The sequence below is a fragment of the Salvia hispanica genome, chromosome 5 (assembly GCF_023119035.1).
Source record: "Salvia hispanica cultivar TCC Black 2014 chromosome 5, UniMelb_Shisp_WGS_1.0, whole genome shotgun sequence".
In the NCBI taxonomy this organism is placed as follows: domain Eukaryota; kingdom Viridiplantae; phylum Streptophyta; class Magnoliopsida; order Lamiales; family Lamiaceae; genus Salvia; species Salvia hispanica.
This window is the reverse complement of record NC_062969.1, coordinates 36,742,354-36,757,959: the sequence shown is the minus strand read 5'-3', so window position 1 is coordinate 36,757,959 and position 15,606 is coordinate 36,742,354. Positions and strand designations below refer to the sequence as shown.

General features: G+C 36.9%; 4 protein-coding genes and 2 non-coding genes across 8 annotated transcripts; 5 read left to right on the top strand and 1 right to left on the bottom strand.

The window, feature by feature from the left end:
• Positions 1 to 564: 564 nt before the first annotated feature.
• LOC125187272 (peroxisomal 2,4-dienoyl-CoA reductase [(3E)-enoyl-CoA-producing]-like) lies at positions 565 to 2,240 on the top strand. Its single transcript, XM_048083827.1, has 5 exons — positions 565 to 838; positions 1,035 to 1,194; positions 1,330 to 1,490; positions 1,565 to 1,787; positions 1,910 to 2,240. Exons 1-5 carry the CDS (start codon positions 647 to 649, stop codon positions 2,062 to 2,064), a joined length of 891 nt encoding a protein of 296 aa, XP_047939784.1. The 5' UTR covers positions 565 to 646; the 3' UTR covers positions 2,065 to 2,240.
• A 1,234-nt stretch (positions 2,241 to 3,474) lies between these two features.
• LOC125191210 (phosphoglycerate kinase, cytosolic-like) lies at positions 3,475 to 6,182 on the top strand. The gene is made up of 7 exons (XM_048088720.1): positions 3,475 to 3,607; positions 3,692 to 3,900; positions 4,367 to 4,444; positions 4,525 to 4,785; positions 5,025 to 5,342; positions 5,541 to 5,699; positions 5,809 to 6,182. Exons 1-7 carry the CDS (start codon positions 3,505 to 3,507, stop codon positions 6,001 to 6,003), a joined length of 1,323 nt encoding a protein of 440 aa, XP_047944677.1. The 5' UTR covers positions 3,475 to 3,504; the 3' UTR covers positions 6,004 to 6,182.
• A 376-nt stretch (positions 6,183 to 6,558) lies between these two features.
• LOC125190242 (putative rRNA methylase YtqB) lies at positions 6,559 to 8,416 on the top strand. The gene is made up of 6 exons (XM_048087490.1): positions 6,559 to 6,822; positions 6,901 to 6,964; positions 7,045 to 7,237; positions 7,706 to 7,779; positions 7,870 to 8,025; positions 8,142 to 8,416. Exons 1-6 carry the CDS (start codon positions 6,642 to 6,644, stop codon positions 8,263 to 8,265), a joined length of 792 nt encoding a protein of 263 aa, XP_047943447.1. The 5' UTR covers positions 6,559 to 6,641; the 3' UTR covers positions 8,266 to 8,416.
• Positions 8,417 to 8,634: 218 nt separating this feature from the next.
• On the bottom strand, positions 8,635 to 8,707 carry TRNAR-CCG. The gene has a single exon. It is a non-coding gene; the product is annotated as a tRNA-Arg (tRNA).
• A 1,154-nt stretch (positions 8,708 to 9,861) lies between these two features.
• On the top strand, positions 9,862 to 14,659 carry LOC125186499 (proteasome subunit alpha type-2-A-like). 3 transcript variants are annotated; one of them, XM_048082865.1, is made up of 12 exons: positions 9,862 to 9,987; positions 10,269 to 10,348; positions 10,455 to 10,531; positions 10,984 to 11,048; positions 11,508 to 11,554; positions 12,040 to 12,115; positions 12,769 to 12,836; positions 13,191 to 13,260; positions 13,587 to 13,672; positions 13,922 to 13,984; positions 14,254 to 14,319; positions 14,410 to 14,659. In XM_048082865.1, exons 2-12 carry the CDS (start codon positions 10,308 to 10,310, stop codon positions 14,456 to 14,458), a joined length of 708 nt encoding a protein of 235 aa, XP_047938822.1. In that variant the 5' UTR covers positions 9,862 to 9,987; positions 10,269 to 10,307; the 3' UTR covers positions 14,459 to 14,659. The 3 variants fall into 3 exon arrangements, with proteins under 3 accessions (XP_047938822.1, XP_047938823.1, XP_047938824.1); XM_048082866.1 differs by having other exon boundaries at positions 9,919 to 10,021; XM_048082867.1 differs by having other exon boundaries at positions 9,931 to 9,996.
• Positions 14,660 to 15,090: 431 nt separating this feature from the next.
• TRNAT-AGU lies at positions 15,091 to 15,164 on the top strand. Its single transcript has one exon. It is a non-coding gene; the product is annotated as a tRNA-Thr (tRNA).
• Positions 15,165 to 15,606: the final 442 nt, after the last annotated feature.

The following is a 15,606-nucleotide window of genomic DNA, read 5'->3' as shown; positions in this document are numbered from 1 at the left end:
ATCCTTACATATAATTTTATTTACAACTTATATTATTACACTAAACTACACTACTAATGATGTAGAACTCACTCTTCACTAGCACTTCTGACACTATCATATCTCTCTTACTTTGCTATTTATATACTCTCTCCGTCCCAAGATAAGTGATCTAGTTCTTTTGGGCACAGAATTTAAGGAATGATATTTAAATAAGTTAAAGTGGAGAGAGTAAAGTATGAAAGGGGGAAAAGTAGAGGAGAGAAGAGAGAATAAAGTAGGAGGAAAATAAAGTAAGAGATATGACTTTTTGCTAAAAATAAAAATATGTCACTTATAGTGGGACATCGCAAAAAGGAATACAAATCACTTATCTTGGGACGGAGGGAGTATTAAAATTCGTACATTGAATTAAGTGTACATGCTTTTCAGATAAGAAAAAGAGTAGTAACCTTAAATAAATGAAAAATAAACTATTTTTTATACCAAGAAAAATAGACTTTAGAGTTTGGACCGTAGGAATTCAAGACGTTGAGATGTAGAAATATCAAAATGAGACGTTTTTAGTTGGTGAATATAAAATGAGAGGCGGATTATACCAATAAGAATAGGGCGGCTGCATATTAATCAGTCAACTAGTTCATCAGTTAGTGGTTTGGGCGGAGAAATGGAAATGGAGTCCCCGTTTAAATCCGACGTCCTCAAAGGCAAGGTTGCCCTGCTCACCGGCGGAGGCTCCGGCATCGGCTTTGAGATCTCCACCCAATTCGGCAAACACGGAGCCTCCGTCGCCATCATGGGCCGCCGCAGGAATGTCCTCGACGACGCCGTTTCCGCCCTCACCTCCCGAGGCATCCCCGTATTATTTCTTAACTTTCACTTTTCAACTAATTTTCGCTTCCAATTCCGCTTTTCACCATCTCAATTCTGCTTATCATCTGCTCTGCTGCTTTTTTGCTTTATGTTTTTTATTGCTTTCTCGATTTTGATTGTCTTGCTATTTGGTAGCTACCAAACCAATTTTCGTCTCTAATTTCTCACCGGAAATTTTTCAGGCAATTGGTTTTGAAGGGGATGTTAGGAATTTGGAAGATGCAAAAAGAGTCGTGGAGGCAACGGTGAAGCATTTCGGGAAGCTTGACATTCTGGTCAATGCGGCCGCCGGCAATTTTCTATCTGCAGCTGAAAATCTCTCTCCCAAAGGCTTCAAGACAGGTTGATTTAGTTTTTGTCCTTTGAATAATGAATATTAGTCAAGTCTGGAACTAATTTAAATGATGTGATGATGAATCAACCATAAAATGAAGACTTGAGATCTTTACTTTTACAATGAATGAATACTGTATGCAGTTATGGACATTGATAGTGTTGGGACATTCACAATGTGTCACGAAGCGCTCAAGTATCTCAAGAAAGACGGACCTGGAAAAGCCGGAGGCCTTATTTTGAACATCAGCGCCACTCTGCACTACACAGCATCATGGTATCAGATCCATGTGTCTGCAGCCAAGGTTTGTAGTTTGATGCTTGTGGTGAACATCGTTGTACTTTGAGTCAATTTGTCGCTCTGTATTTCTGTATCCAGGCTGCTATCGACGCGATGACAAGAAATTTGGCACTGGAATGGGGCACCGATTTTGATATAAGAGTTAATGGGATTGCACCTGGTCCTATAGGAGATACGGCTGGCCTGAGTAAACTTCTGCCTGATGAAATTGGTAACAAAATAAGTGATTATATGCCTCTATACAAACTTGGTGAGAAGTGGGACATTGCCATGGCTGCCGTGTACCTTGCCTCGGATGCTGGTAAGGCACATTTGATGAAGCAACCTGCCTACTTTACTTGAAGCAGCTACTGTGTTTAGGTTTTAGGCTTTGACACCGTGTTTTTTCATTTTCCTGTTGTAATGTAACTGTCTTATGTGAAGGTAAATACGTCAATGGGAGCATCCTCCCTGTTGATGGAGGATTGTGGCTGAGCCGTCCTCGTCATCTAGCTAAGGATGAGGTGAAGCAGAATTCTCGATCCATAGAGAAGAGATCTCGTGCTGCCCCAGTTGGCCTTCCGATGAGCAAACTGTAGCTCAAGTTCAAATTGCGCTGCATACATCATGGACTAAATTCGTATGCATTTAGTTGGAACACCATTTGTTGAATTCTACAGGTTTCATTAAAAATCAGAAGGAAATAACTTAATCTCCTTCGTAGTAAATTAGAAGGATTACATGATCATTTGTGAATGAAAATTGATGTTTCGAATGTCTTGGCATTTATTTATGTTCTCGGTTAAAATGTGGTAGCTCTGTTTTGGTTCATCAAATGGAACCCTTTTCAGATAGGCAAGCCTGGCTTCTATCAACTGCCTGCACTATATCATGTGTTAATGTCTTTCAGCCACGCGATTTCTTCAGAGCGAAACCACTGTGCCCCGTTCAGTAGAAGAAGCAGTTCCTCCTAGAGTTCAACATCGGTGCAGCGGAGCAGAATATATATCCAGATCCAGGGGTTGAAACCTAAGACGGCGTAATGGTCCATCCTGTTCAGTAACGATGAGATTCCACAAAGATCACAACAGTACTCAAATGGCCAACACCCTCCACTCTACACACTCTACACACGGCTTATGGTTTCCTCGGTCTAACAGGTTATTATCGTCGTTTTATTAAGGATTATGGCAAGATTGCAACTCCTTTAACTAACCTACTATAAAAACCGACGCCCGCAAGTGAACTTGCCCTAGCGAAGCCGAACAAGCATTCCAAGCCCTCAAAGTTGCTCTTAAGTACTATTTTCGTTAACTTATGAACTCAAAAAAATGTCTGGCTATGATGGACATGGAGGGGAAAAATAAATAAAAAGATAGATTTAATTATTTCATTTAAATAACTGGGGGCCGCATTTGATAAACTGACAAATTTTAGAGACAAAAAATTGTAGAGTTCACTGTACATAAGAACTCATAATAAAATAAATAACAAATAAATATATCTTGAAAAAGTGAAATATTCCATTAATAGAAAATAAAGGAAAAGCAGGAAATATGCTGGTGGACTCAATTTAGTATTTAGTACTATTTACCAACTAAAACACCACATGAGATTTTCCCGAAGTTAATGGCGCACTCGCCCATTAAAATACAAATATATATATACTCCATTTATTGTAACCACAAAACATGTTTGCTTTTGGATTATAAAGATTCCACGTATTATTAAGTTATACCTTCATTTCTTGCTTTATTAATATTCTCTATAATGAGATTATTTTCATTTTGGATATCCAAAAATACTATGAAAAATGTTTCATTTTTTCATTTTGTGTACACTATTCTGAATTCTATTCACTTTTTCTTCTTCACTTTATATTTACACATCTTTTTCATCTTCATTCTCATATTTTATCTATTATTTTTATTTTATTCATTGGTGGAAGAGTACTTTTTAAATAATGAGAAATTATTCAATTTTCATTTATCTAACGGTTAGAAATTAGAGTGTGGTCGGGTGGCCCCATATATTGCATAATGCTCATAACCTACGCCTCAACTTTACATTATAAAACTACAAACCCCACTCAATTCATCCCACTGATCTCTCTGCATCGATACATTCATCGATTTTATCAACGTAAGCTCGACCTCTCTTATCTTCGCCCAAATATCTATATGTTTATATAATTCTATTGTTACCTGATTCTTCTTTTTTGTTCAGGATTTGATCTGAAAATGGCGACGAAGAAGAGTGTGGGTACGCTGAAGGAAGCCGATCTAAAGAGCAAAAAAGTTCTGGTGAGAGCGGATCTGAACGTGCCGTTGGATGATAACTTCAACATTACCGATGATACCAGGATCAGAGCCGCTGTCCCTACCATCAAGTATTTAACGGGATATGGTGCTAAAATCATCCTCACTTCTCACCTTGTACGTATTCATTTTTCATATATACTAATTCCTGGATTAAACTGGAAGCATTCGTATTTGTTTTATGGAGTACATATTCTGCGAGAGGTTTCTTCTTTTCTACATTTATTTGAATTAATTTTGTAGTATGACCGGGGATGTTTACATTTCAATAAATTTCTAAACATGATGATTTAATGTTGGTAATGCTTTGGAGTATGCGTATTGCTTGCTTAATTAATTGTGCTTTCTAGGTTAAGTTAGGTAGATATGAGTGCTCAATACTAGGGCTGTGTTAGATAAATTTGTTCTTCGATTCGTTTGGAAATATGTTTATAGCTACTTGTTTTTGTGCGCTAGTATCCAAGGTATCTTTACTGTGAACTAATTTAATTATTTGAGCTAACGTTTTGATCTTAGTAATAAATCAACTGCCATGTATGATGTGTTACCTTATTTGTTATTGAATAATATGTTGGTTTTTCAGGGCCGTCCAAAAGGTGTCACACCAAAATACAGTTTAAAGCCTCTCGTTCCCAGACTATCTGAGCTTCTTGGGATCCAGGTTCTGAGTACAGCAATCACCTTTATATTGTTGATCTGTGTCCAAGTGTTTTGCTTATCTGAGTTATTTTGTGTTGACAGGTCAAGATGGCTAATGACTGTATTGGTGAAGAAGTTCAGAAGCTGGTGGCTGAATTGCCAGATGGTGGTGTTCTTCTCCTGGAGAATGTTCGGTTTTACAAGGAAGAGGAGAAAAATGATCCCGAGTTTGCAAAAAAGCTTGCTTCTCTTGCAGATTTGTATGTTAATGATGCATTTGGAACTGCGCACAGAGCTCATGCCTCAACAGAGGGAGTTACCAAGTACTTGAAGCCATCTGTTGCTGGATTCCTTATGCAGAAGGTCAGCTGACTAATCTTTTGTTGCGCTTCTATACACTATATTATCCTTTTCTACTTCACAAAAGAATCAAGCCAATCCCGCATAGTCTATGTTGTACTTTTTAAAGCTACTGCCTGTTAAGTTTTCAATCTTAGATGGTTGGTTCACTAATTTTTTTTGTTATGTCAAACTGGAATACACGTTTGTATCAATGAACTTGCATTCTGAAATTATGATTCTGCCCATTTAATACATATCAGGAACTTGATTATTTAGTTGGAGCTGTGTCCAACCCAAAGAAGCCTTTTGCTGCCATTGTGGGGGGCTCAAAGGTCTCATCCAAAATTGGTGTTATTGAATCACTGTTGTCCAAGGTAGACGTCCTGATTCTCGGTGGTGGTATGATCTTCACTTTCTACAAAGCCCAAGGACTTGCGGTGGGATCCTCACTTGTGGAGGCCGACAAGCTTGATCTTGCAACTTCTCTCATGGAGAAGGCTAAGGCTAAAGGAGTATCTCTTTTGCTGCCTTCTGATGTAGTTATTGCTGACAAATTTGCTGCTGATGCCAATAGCAAGGTATGCAGTTTTTGCAAAAGTGGTAAATACAAGCTCAGCTATAGTTTGGTTGTATATGTATTAAATTGTTTTAAGTTTAGTCAAGGGTGATTATTTCATTGGCTTTACTTTGATGACCAAAAAGAAACAACTAAAGCACCTTTGCTGCTATCTGTGCGGTTTTTCATCGTAAATATTAATTTCTGCATTTACCTTCAGACTGTTTCAGCATCTGCCATTCCCGATGGATGGATGGGATTAGATATTGGACCAGATTCGATAAAATCATTTGGTGCAGCTCTTGATTCTACCAAGACAATCATCTGGAATGGCCCAATGGGTGTTTTTGAATTCGACAAGTTTGCAGCAGGAACAGAGGTATTGATTCAGTATTAAAATGCGATATCTTCAAGTTTACATTACTGCAAGTATCTATTTGCTGGACGAGACTTTAAACTAAAGATAATTTGCAATGGTTCCTGTTCAGGCTATCGCAAAGAAGTTGGCAGAACTCAGTGGCAAGGGAGTTACAACAATCATAGGAGGTGGTGACTCAGTTGCTGCAGTGGAGAAGGTTGGACTCGCAGAGAAGATGAGCCATATCTCAACTGGAGGTGGTGCGAGCTTGGAACTTCTCGAGGGAAAGACACTACCTGGAGTCCTTGCCCTTAATGATGCATAAGCTATCTTGTTTCATCGTCTCAAAATGCCCTTTTAGTTGGCGTGTCTGGTTTTCTGTGAAAAACACATTGTTGAGATGTTAGAGTTGGTCTTGTAGAGTGGTAGGCTGTAAACGCTAATAATCGTCACCAATATATTTTGGTACAATAACGGAGATTTTTCATCTTTGTTTTTTACTCATGAAGAGCTGTTGCATTTTTTCACCCGAAGTAAGAAACCACGATGGATGAATCCTGTGTTTGGATGCTCAGTTCTCACTTCTCAACATGGTTATTATATGTTTAGGAGGTGGGAATATCCAATACTTGCAAATGATAGTAGAATGTATGATTTGTTATCCACAGTTGAATCGCCTGGGTTTAATTCAAATCTTGACATAGATAGATTGCCGCACATCATCATGTCATGAGCCCAAAAGAAAACAAGAAAAAACTGGCTATCTTTATTGAAAAATCAATTGATATTTTAGATATATTTCCATAAAAATTTATCAATGTAGATAAATATTCATACTTGTACATTTTATCCAATTTTTTAAAATAAAAAGTTGTATACATGAACTCGTGTAAGGAGTGAGAGCACAACACGAAGGAGAGGGCATATTTTTGCTCAAGACTAACGTTGAAAGCGGAAGTGGCTATGATGAATATGATGAAATGGTGCCCAAATTCATACCCTTCAGCGACCCACAAAATTACTCAACTGCACAACAATCTCAAACTCTTCCGCTCCTCTCACTCGCCCTTACGCTCATTCTCAGCACAATCATCGATCTCGACGCACGACGATGTTCAAGTTCCCTCTTCCTCCCCCTTCTCAGGTCCCTCTCGATTGCTCCAATACGGCCTCAATTTTTTCCTTTTCTTTGGCTTAATTTATCGTATTACTATATTATTAGGGTTGGATGAGATGATGACGGGATTCATATTCGGGAAGAAGAAGGCAACTGAAGTTGCTCACGCGTAGGTACTTCTTCTCCGGCCGTAAATGTTTTTTTTTTTTTTTTTAATTTCGTAAGCGTTTTCACCGGTGGTTGCATTAGGGTTTGGAACAATGTTGTCCGGAAAGGGGATCTGGTGGTTGACGCCACTTGTGGCAATGGTCACGACACAGTGGCTATGGCGAGATTAGTTGCAGATGATGCCGGCAGAGGCCGCGTCTTTGCAATGGACCTTCAGAAATCTGCTTTAGAAAACACTTCATCTTTGCTCGATCAATCACTCACTCCTCATCAGGTTATATTCTCTTGTTGCTTTAATTTTATAGCATCATGTATTGACTCTAAATCATAAGTCTGTTCGGTTTGCAAGATTATATCTCGGGATTATATATGCATTGTGTTTGGTTCATGGGATTGAATCCCACAACTTATCTTAGATGGATAATCACGTGATAATTAGTCATAACTCACTCCATCCAACTAAAATAATCTCACAACTCAATCATATGATAATTAGTCATGGAAACCGAACGACGCCTTAGTTTTACCTTGAGGATGCTCTTGGTATCATTTCTGAATCTCGAGCACTCATCCTTACTGATTCTGCTCGAGTTGGTCGGTAACAAATATTCTGGTTAGCTGTTTATTGTCACTGTAAGTATAAATGTTCGTGCTGCTTGGTTCTTGTTTGTGTTGCTCAGCAGCTGAATTTCTGCATCTGTCTAAACTGAAAGTTGTTGCTTCCTTAATTTTGGGGATGCAGAGAGGACTCGTTGAGCTTTATGCTATGTGCCACACTAAAATGGAAGATCTTGTTCCTAGTGGTGCTTCTGTGAGGTACTGTATTGTGACACTATATGAATTGCAAGTGGTTTGGTTGAGTATAAGTTCAAAGAAACTGTATGGTTGTTGCAATGTTTTGTGAAGGTTAGTCGCGTTCAATTTGGGGTACCTACCAGGAGGTGACAAAAAGATCAAAACGGAGTCAGAAACAACTCTACTTGCATTAGAAGCTGCCAAGAAAATCCTTGCGCGAGGAGGTCTAATAAGTATACTGGCTTATGTTGGGCATTTTGGTGGAAGGTAGGATAAAGCTTGTGATTAATTCATTAAAATTTGTGATGAAACTGTGGTGATCTAGTAGTGATTGATGCTTTTTTCTAGTTTGATAAGTTAAGGTGTTTGTGTTCCTTTTGTAGGGAGGAATTTGAGAAGGTAAGGTCCTTTGCAGCTGAATTACCTGTTGATAATTGGGTGTGCTGCACACTCCAAATGTTAAACCGGCCATCGGCTCCTGTACTGGTCTTATTATCTAAGAAATGATTCGGACATGTCCTTTGTCTATGGCAGCGAGTGCATTTAGTTTGTTTAGAAATTCTCTTTATCTGTATTCGTGAGTTGTGTTAAGATACAGATTGATAATGTAAACTTCAAAATATTTGTGGTTACATGATGACATGCAGTACTTGTACTACCAAGCCTAGCCAACCGCAATTACACAAGGTTTCACGTATAAAACAAAATAGAAAGATCAGATATCTGTCGAATTTGTCCAGAATCTAGATGTAAAAATTTAGATTTAAAAAGACAATGAGAAAAAGCATACATGATTGGTGATGAGAGTACTGAAAATGGCGCAATATTATGGTTTATGAAAAATATTCAATAAAAAAAATGTAGTAACAAATTCCTCGACCGCGATGGGACTCGAACCCACAATCTCCCGCTCCGGAGGCGAGCGCCTTATCCATTAGGCCACGCGGTCCTTGTTGTTTGATCGTCTCGTGAAATTAAAATTATTTCTTTTAGCTAGAATAAATTACTAATGAATTTAGATATCACTACGTGTTATCTTTCTTCTGAAAAATTAGATGTCATACTGCCTATATATCTAAATTCATCTTCACCAAGTTCAACATTATTTTGATTAATAATTAATAATTACAGTATAAGATCAAATTGAACTTGTTAGTTAACCAGAACATATGTATACAAAATTTGAATTTTGATTAATTTCAAAATGCAAATAAATCTAGTGTTTCGTTCTGGTTTTGATTAGGGATGTCAATCGGGCCAGCCCATCGGGTTTCCGGCCAGCCCTATTCGGGTTGCGGGTCAATCGGGTGCGGGCTATTCGGGCTGTGATTTTTACGGGTTATAAAAGTTCAACCCTAACCCTAGAAGCTCGGGTTTCGGGCTAGCCCAGCAGGCTAATCGGGTTGCTACCGATAAAATTAACTTACATTCAATCCAATAAATAATGGTTAAAATTAGTTATATTTATAAAATGTAAAATATTTAATTATTATAAATTTGAGATAAATGCTTAAACTCAAACATAAACATGATCAAATACTAATATTTGAAATTTATGCAAAATAAAACATAATCATCGATAAATTTTAAAGCATGTTTTAAAAATTTAAATATATTTTTTTTAGTGAATTTGAAGTTTTTAATTTATATATCTATTATTATGTTAATAAAAATTTAATATATAATTTATATATTTAATATATAAAAACAAAAGTTATTTTTTTAGTAATCTATATTATAAAATAACCAATGAAGTGTCGAATTAAAGTCAAACAAATAGAACGATAGAAATTTTATTGGGTTTTCGGGCTAGCCCATCGGATTTTCGGGTCTGGTCCTAACGGGTTGCGGGTTAATCGGTGCGGGCTAATCGGGCTGTAATTTTATCGGGCTAGAAATTTTCAGCCCTAACCCTAAAAATTATGCGGCTATTCGGACCGGTCCACGGGTTGCAGGCTATATTGACGTCCCTAGTTTTGATCATACATAAGTTAGTATTTTAAATTTATCAAACAAGAATGGTTTTTTAACAAAGTCGAATAAATTAAATTTTGATCTGATCCGAATCCGGGTCAGGTGGGTTTTGGACGGGCACGGGCCGGGCCTATGCTGGCGTCAAAATCCCCAAGATCGTTAAATATTCAGAATCAGCTTCGTCTCCACCAAGAAACCGCGCATTCCCTGCTCCGGCAATTCATACTAGTGCATTTCTGGGAGCTCATTTTGCAAGTAATTCAGGAATATTTCGTGTCTTCAATTAGCTGTGACTACTTATCTTTTCTCTTTTTGAAAGCAAGTCGTTTCTATCAATTTTGCTCGCACTTGATGTAGATCACAACCCTATGCTTTATATCTATCTCCTGAAAAATCTTTCTCTACCTTTTTCGCGGTCGAATTTTCATTGTCCAAGTTGGATTTCTACGCTCCTTTAGGGCACTAAGTTTCAATTGTGATTAATCTCTTACTTTCACTATGCGAGAGTGCTTATCTTGGTTTGATTAATTATGCAGTTTGCTCATCAGGATTAGTAAAATTGTGTTGAGAAATCAATGGGTGATAGTCAGTACTCTTTCTCCCTCACCACTTTCAGGTATGTATTAGCCGGCTGCACTGATGTTTTTTTTCTAACCTTTTTTTTTTTTAAATGGTGGCGATTGTTGATTACAATGTCTTGTTCCTCATTTCCATTTGTGCAGCCCTTCGGGAAAACTTGTTCAAATCGAACATGCTCTGACTGCAGTTGGATCTGGGCAAACATCCTTGGGAATTAAAGGTGAATTTTTGCTCTGTGCCCCTGCTCACAGTCACATCGTTTTTTAGCGCTGATCATCTCTCACAAAACTGCCTAAATGATGATTTGGCTTATGCGTATGTTGATATGATGTAAGCTACAACTGCAGAAGCTTTTGATTTGTATGTTGAACATGAATGAGTTACAGTCATAAGCGGGCTGCCATAATTTCTATTGTAATCGTTTTGTTTTATTATTTTAAAAAGGGTCATCATTGTTTATGGTCTTGTTGAGTAACACTGAAGGTTATACAATTACATTATCTGTTTGAAATAGTTAACAAGCTCTTCTAAAAGAACATATGGTGGAAAAATTACTATACTGGTGTTTCGTTGAAAATACTTTTCTTTCCTTCCACACACTCACAAAATGAAAAAGAGATGTATCAATTGTTCTTTCAAGAAACTGAGAATGCTTATATCGTGTGGTTGCAGCTACTAATGGCGTTGTTATTGCAACTGAGAAGAAACTGCCATCGATTTTGGTTGATGAAACATCTGTAAGTTTTACATGCTCTTACAATAGCATTTCAACTTCATTCATATGCAATTCAACTCTTTATTCCTTTTCAATGTTGAAATGGATGCTGTTCTCTTCCTGATAAGCTGAAGTGCTTATAGTGCATAAACAGCTAATATTAAGTATCATGTTTCGCATAGGATGTAAGTTTTTAATTTTGCCTGAATGATAATATCTTTTTGCTTAATTGTAATTGTAAATTTAATATTACAAGTTTGGTTTGACAATATTAATGCTAACATTTTTATAAACATTCCATACAGAGTCCAGATATTATATATAGTGTTTAATGCTTTGTATATAAACTTATTTATGGAATTGCATTCAATTAGCTGTTTTGAGGGAATTGATTACTTTTCTACTTGAATTTAAATTTGTACACAGCTGTTAATTATGTTGATGGGCATCCTTTTTCTGAAGGTTTATCTGCTTCTTTCAGGTGCAGAAAATTCAGAGTTTGACTCCAAACATTGGAGTTGTATACAGGTTGGTATTGCTATTGCCATACTGTTGTAGCTCCACAATCCCTTGCTTTATTTTGATGGAACCTGGTGAAATCAAAGCATGTCATGCAAAGAGAATGATCATCAAGAGGCCCCTGATGATATAATTGTATACTACTATTAAATTATTAATGTATCCTGGATTCCTGGTATCCTTGTTGACTGCAACTATCTGATTGCTTGTTTGCTAGTAAAGAGTGACCACTCTTTGGCATTTCAAAGTATGAAAGAAACTTTCGATAAGGTTGAAATGTTTGAAATCTTGTGTCAAGGGCATTTCAAGAAAATTATTTGCTTTTGTGAACTGATAGTTGCTTATCCTTCTCTGTTGAGTTATGTTTAACTCAAAACGACATCTATTATATTCTTCTTGAGCTTCCATCTTTGTAAACAGAGGCATTATTATTTTCAGGAATTTTCATTGTTGAGGGTTTTTTGATAGCTTGATAAAGATTCTCTTTTGTGCAGTGGCATGGGCCCCGATTCTCGAGTTTTGGTTCGAAAAAGTAGAAAACAGGCTGAGCAATATTATCGGCTTTATAAAGTATGTAATCCATGCCCACTGATGTTTCTGTTATCCGACAACAATATTATTTGCATGTGGCCTTTTCTTTTCTGGAAATATCTTAATAAGAAATCATCATGTACTTGAGTATGCCTTGTAATATTTCAGCTGAAATCTGTAAGCACATATCGTGATAAGAACTTTCAAATTCTTTACACAGTGAAAGCAGTCAATTACACATTGCAAGACAAATCTGACTGAGCAAATATCAGCATATCTTATTACTGAATTAGTATTTCTATGTCTGTTTAGGTTTAATATCCATTAGTTGTGGGAGGTTGTGTGAACAACTGAACATGTAGGAAGTCTTTGTTAGTCAGTTTAAATCCTTTAACTTAAGTGTAGATCAACATTCCCTGGGATTCCATTTTACATCTGTAATAATAAAATGAACGAGAAAGGCCTAGGGACATTTTACAATAAAAAGTTTCACTTTACTTCTTGAGGTGCCCTATGGTTCCTACTTTTTTCTTTTCAAAATAAAGTTATCTTACACATGATATCCCATAGGTAGTGCTAAGTTTCTAACTAACAGCTAACTGTATGCTATGTATGTATCCATTTATATGTCCTCTGCAGACATAATATAGCAATCTATGCTGACAATCAGTCATCTGCCAAAAATATTATAGGAACCAATTCCGGTGACTCAGTTGGTGAGGGAAACTGCTACTGTTATGCAGGAGTTCACTCAGTCGGGGTATACTCGTTACTTTATTGCTCTCCTGTTCTAAAAAAGCAAGGGTCATTTATTTATTTTTGATGGCTTTCTTCTTTTGGCTACAACTGCTTTTGATGATTTGATCTCATATGAGTAAACTAGATCTGTCTGATAAAGTGTAATTAAATTAATTCATTTCTTAATTTATTATATCTGTTGCTACTCACTAGGCAGTTCATTATGATCACCGCCACATTCCACTATCTTTTTTCACCAACTTTTCTTTACATTTCTTAAATCCCGTGCCGAACTCAAATGAGACTCCTAAAGTGGGACGGAGGGAGTGTTAACATTTATCCTACTAATCTAAAAACTCTCTGGATTTTCTGATAGTGGCGTGAGGCCCTTTGGTGTATCACTTTTGGTTGCTGGATATGATGATAAGGGCCCCCAGCTATATCAGGTATACGAAGCACTAATTCTATCAATTTGCAGTTGCATTTTCTGTGCCATATCTAGTATTTTAGTTTGGTGACCGGGCCAACATTATATTTATCTTGTATTGCAAATTATACATTACTTTCGCCTTATCTATTTCTCCTGAAATGTACTGTGGGTGTGCATGCTGTTCCAAACACAGTTATATATTGCTATAATTTGATTGCCTCATTTTGTAATCCCACTTGCATGATACACAAATAATTCATGAATGAGTAATATTTTCTTGTTTTGCAGCAATTGACCAAATCAGAGCATCTACTTACTGAGATGTTAATTTTTCTTCTATAGGTTGATCCTTCAGGTTCATATTTCTCTTGGAAAGCTTCAGCCATGGGAAAGAATGTTTCTAATGCAAAGGCATTTCTGGAGAAGAGGTGATTTATTTTTACATTTTTTTGGGGGTGGAGGATGGCTTCTTTTCTTTGAGTTGCATGATGTTCAACTAGATCGGGCTACACTATCTATTTCATGTTACCTTAGCCCATTTAGAGAAGCATGCTGCACTCTACATATTTTTGAGTGGATTAAACTTTTCACTATTGCAATTACTCTTGTACCCATCTAATTCTTTGACTGCTCCTTGATTCCAAATTTTAGTAATTTACCTGTGGAATTCTTTGCAGATATACCGAGGGGATGGAACTTGATGATGCTGTTCATACAGCGATTTTGACTTTGAAGGAGGGGTAAGCGCCTGTTTTCTCTCTTAGAAATTGGTCTGTGTGTGAAAACTCTCTCTATTTCTCTTTTGTTGGGGAAGGTTTGAATTTATATCTATTTTTCAACGTCTCTTGGGGGGAAAATCACATGATTTTTTGCATGTTTTTCTCAATAAAATCATCTAGAAGAAGCATGTTCAGGTGCCACGGTTTATAATTGCTTAGAGTAATATGGTCTTTTATGTAGCATGGTGTGGTAATTGATATTAATAATTGTTGGCACCTTGGATTTCCAGATTCGAAGGGCAAATTACTGGCAAAAATATTGAGATTGGCGTGATTGGCAGCGACAGAATATTCAGGTGAGTGTGTTGTCTGTCTATGAAGTTTCTTTAAATTGCATGCAAAAGGGAGTCTGAGATGTTTTTTTTTTCTCAAAATTTGTTGTGCAGGGTTTTGAGCCCATCTGAAGTGGAGGATTACTTGCAAGAGGTGGAATAGTTGAGTTCCATCTCTCGACTATTACAATTATCCGGCATATCCTGTATTGGCCTGAAAATCTTCACTTCTCTTTCCTTTTGTATTTCAGCAAAAGATTTTAGAGATTTGTATCCTCTGAAATTTTTATTGTAATCTCGGTTTTTACTCTGATAATGTATTTTTCACAATATCAAGTCAGGTCTCTAGATTCTGTGGTTAAAATGCGGAAACTCCCATAATTATGCTCGCCCTAACTCTTTGAGCAGTTTTACTCGATACATCTCATTACCCAGTGATGCACATATTCTGGTCCCGACCCCCTCAGACCCAAGAGTGAGTCACTCATTAACCAGTCTGACCCTGCCCGGCAAAGATTTTTTTAAAAATAGTAGTAGTAACTCATTCTCCTCTAACCTCTCTCTTTTTTGTTTCTCTTGTTAAACAGAGTGAAAAAAAAGTTTTATCCCAACTTTTACTTATATTAATTGATTTTTCGTATAGGTCTCCTCCCTCTCGTCTGATACTGGATCTCAATTTATTTACGTAGACTCTGCAAACAAGATTGCTTCCACAGACCAGAATTGATTTTGTTTGATTATGTTTTATCCGACTAATCCCCATTACAATTTAAATAGACAGCAACAGTACAAGTAGCTCTTGTAGCTCAGTTGGTTAGAGCACCCGTTTAGTAAGCGGGAGGTCTTGAGTTCAACTCTCAACAAGAGCATGATTTATGTTTTTTTATACAATTTTGCTTTTATTTTTTGAGAGGATTTTCCAAGCCAGTGGATCACTGCAGCAAAAGGCAGATAGATATTCAATGTCACGATAATCTAGATTCAAGATCGCGTTTTTGTCCCTGGAATCAGTTTCAACTCATCATTCCATGGCCTATTATTTGCAACAAAAATGATTGAGACTGAGATAGCTAAACCATGAAGATGCTCCCATTTTACTAAAGCAGAAAATATGGATCTATTTGAACTAAGATTGGCTACATTGACATAAATGAGCTTCTTACATAAGCATCCCACTCGACTCTAGTAATTAGTAAACAATATATGTTCATGCAGAGGCATTCCGTAAATTAGAAGCTCATGTCAAGATTCAAGAACATTGATCAAGGTTATGTAGTTTGAATTTGCATCAATCACACTAACCAATCCTTT

Bases quoted from the DNA above. Each gene is read 5' to 3' on its own strand.
- LOC125191210 (XM_048088720.1), top strand. From the start codon at position 3,505: ATGCTCATAACCTACGCCTCAACTTTACATTATAAAACTACAAACCCC. The intron at 3,608-3,691 runs GTAAGCTCGACC...TTTTTTGTTCAG, and splicing joins CATTCATCGATTTTATCAAC to GATTTGATCTGAAAATGGCG. The intron at 4,786-5,024 runs GTCAGCTGACTA...AATACATATCAG, and splicing joins CTGGATTCCTTATGCAGAAG to GAACTTGATTATTTAGTTGG.
- LOC125190242 (XM_048087490.1), top strand. From the start codon at position 6,642: ATGATGAATATGATGAAATGGTGCCCAAATTCATACCCTTCAGCGACC. The intron at 6,823-6,900 runs GTCCCTCTCGAT...CTATATTATTAG, and splicing joins CTCTTCCTCCCCCTTCTCAG to GGTTGGATGAGATGATGACG. The intron at 6,965-7,044 runs GTAGGTACTTCT...TGGTTGCATTAG, and splicing joins GCAACTGAAGTTGCTCACGC to GGTTTGGAACAATGTTGTCC.
- LOC125187272 (XM_048083827.1), top strand. From the start codon at position 647: ATGGAAATGGAGTCCCCGTTTAAATCCGACGTCCTCAAAGGCAAGGTT. The intron at 839-1,034 runs GTATTATTTCTT...GAAATTTTTCAG, and splicing joins TCACCTCCCGAGGCATCCCC to GCAATTGGTTTTGAAGGGGA. The intron at 1,491-1,564 runs GTTTGTAGTTTG...TTCTGTATCCAG, and splicing joins TCCATGTGTCTGCAGCCAAG to GCTGCTATCGACGCGATGAC.
- LOC125186499 (XM_048082865.1), top strand. From the start codon at position 10,308: ATGGGTGATAGTCAGTACTCTTTCTCCCTCACCACTTTCAG. The intron at 13,261-13,586 runs GTATACGAAGCA...TTTCTTCTATAG, and splicing joins AGGGCCCCCAGCTATATCAG to GTTGATCCTTCAGGTTCATA. The intron at 13,673-13,921 runs GTGATTTATTTT...AATTCTTTGCAG, and splicing joins AAGGCATTTCTGGAGAAGAG to ATATACCGAGGGGATGGAAC.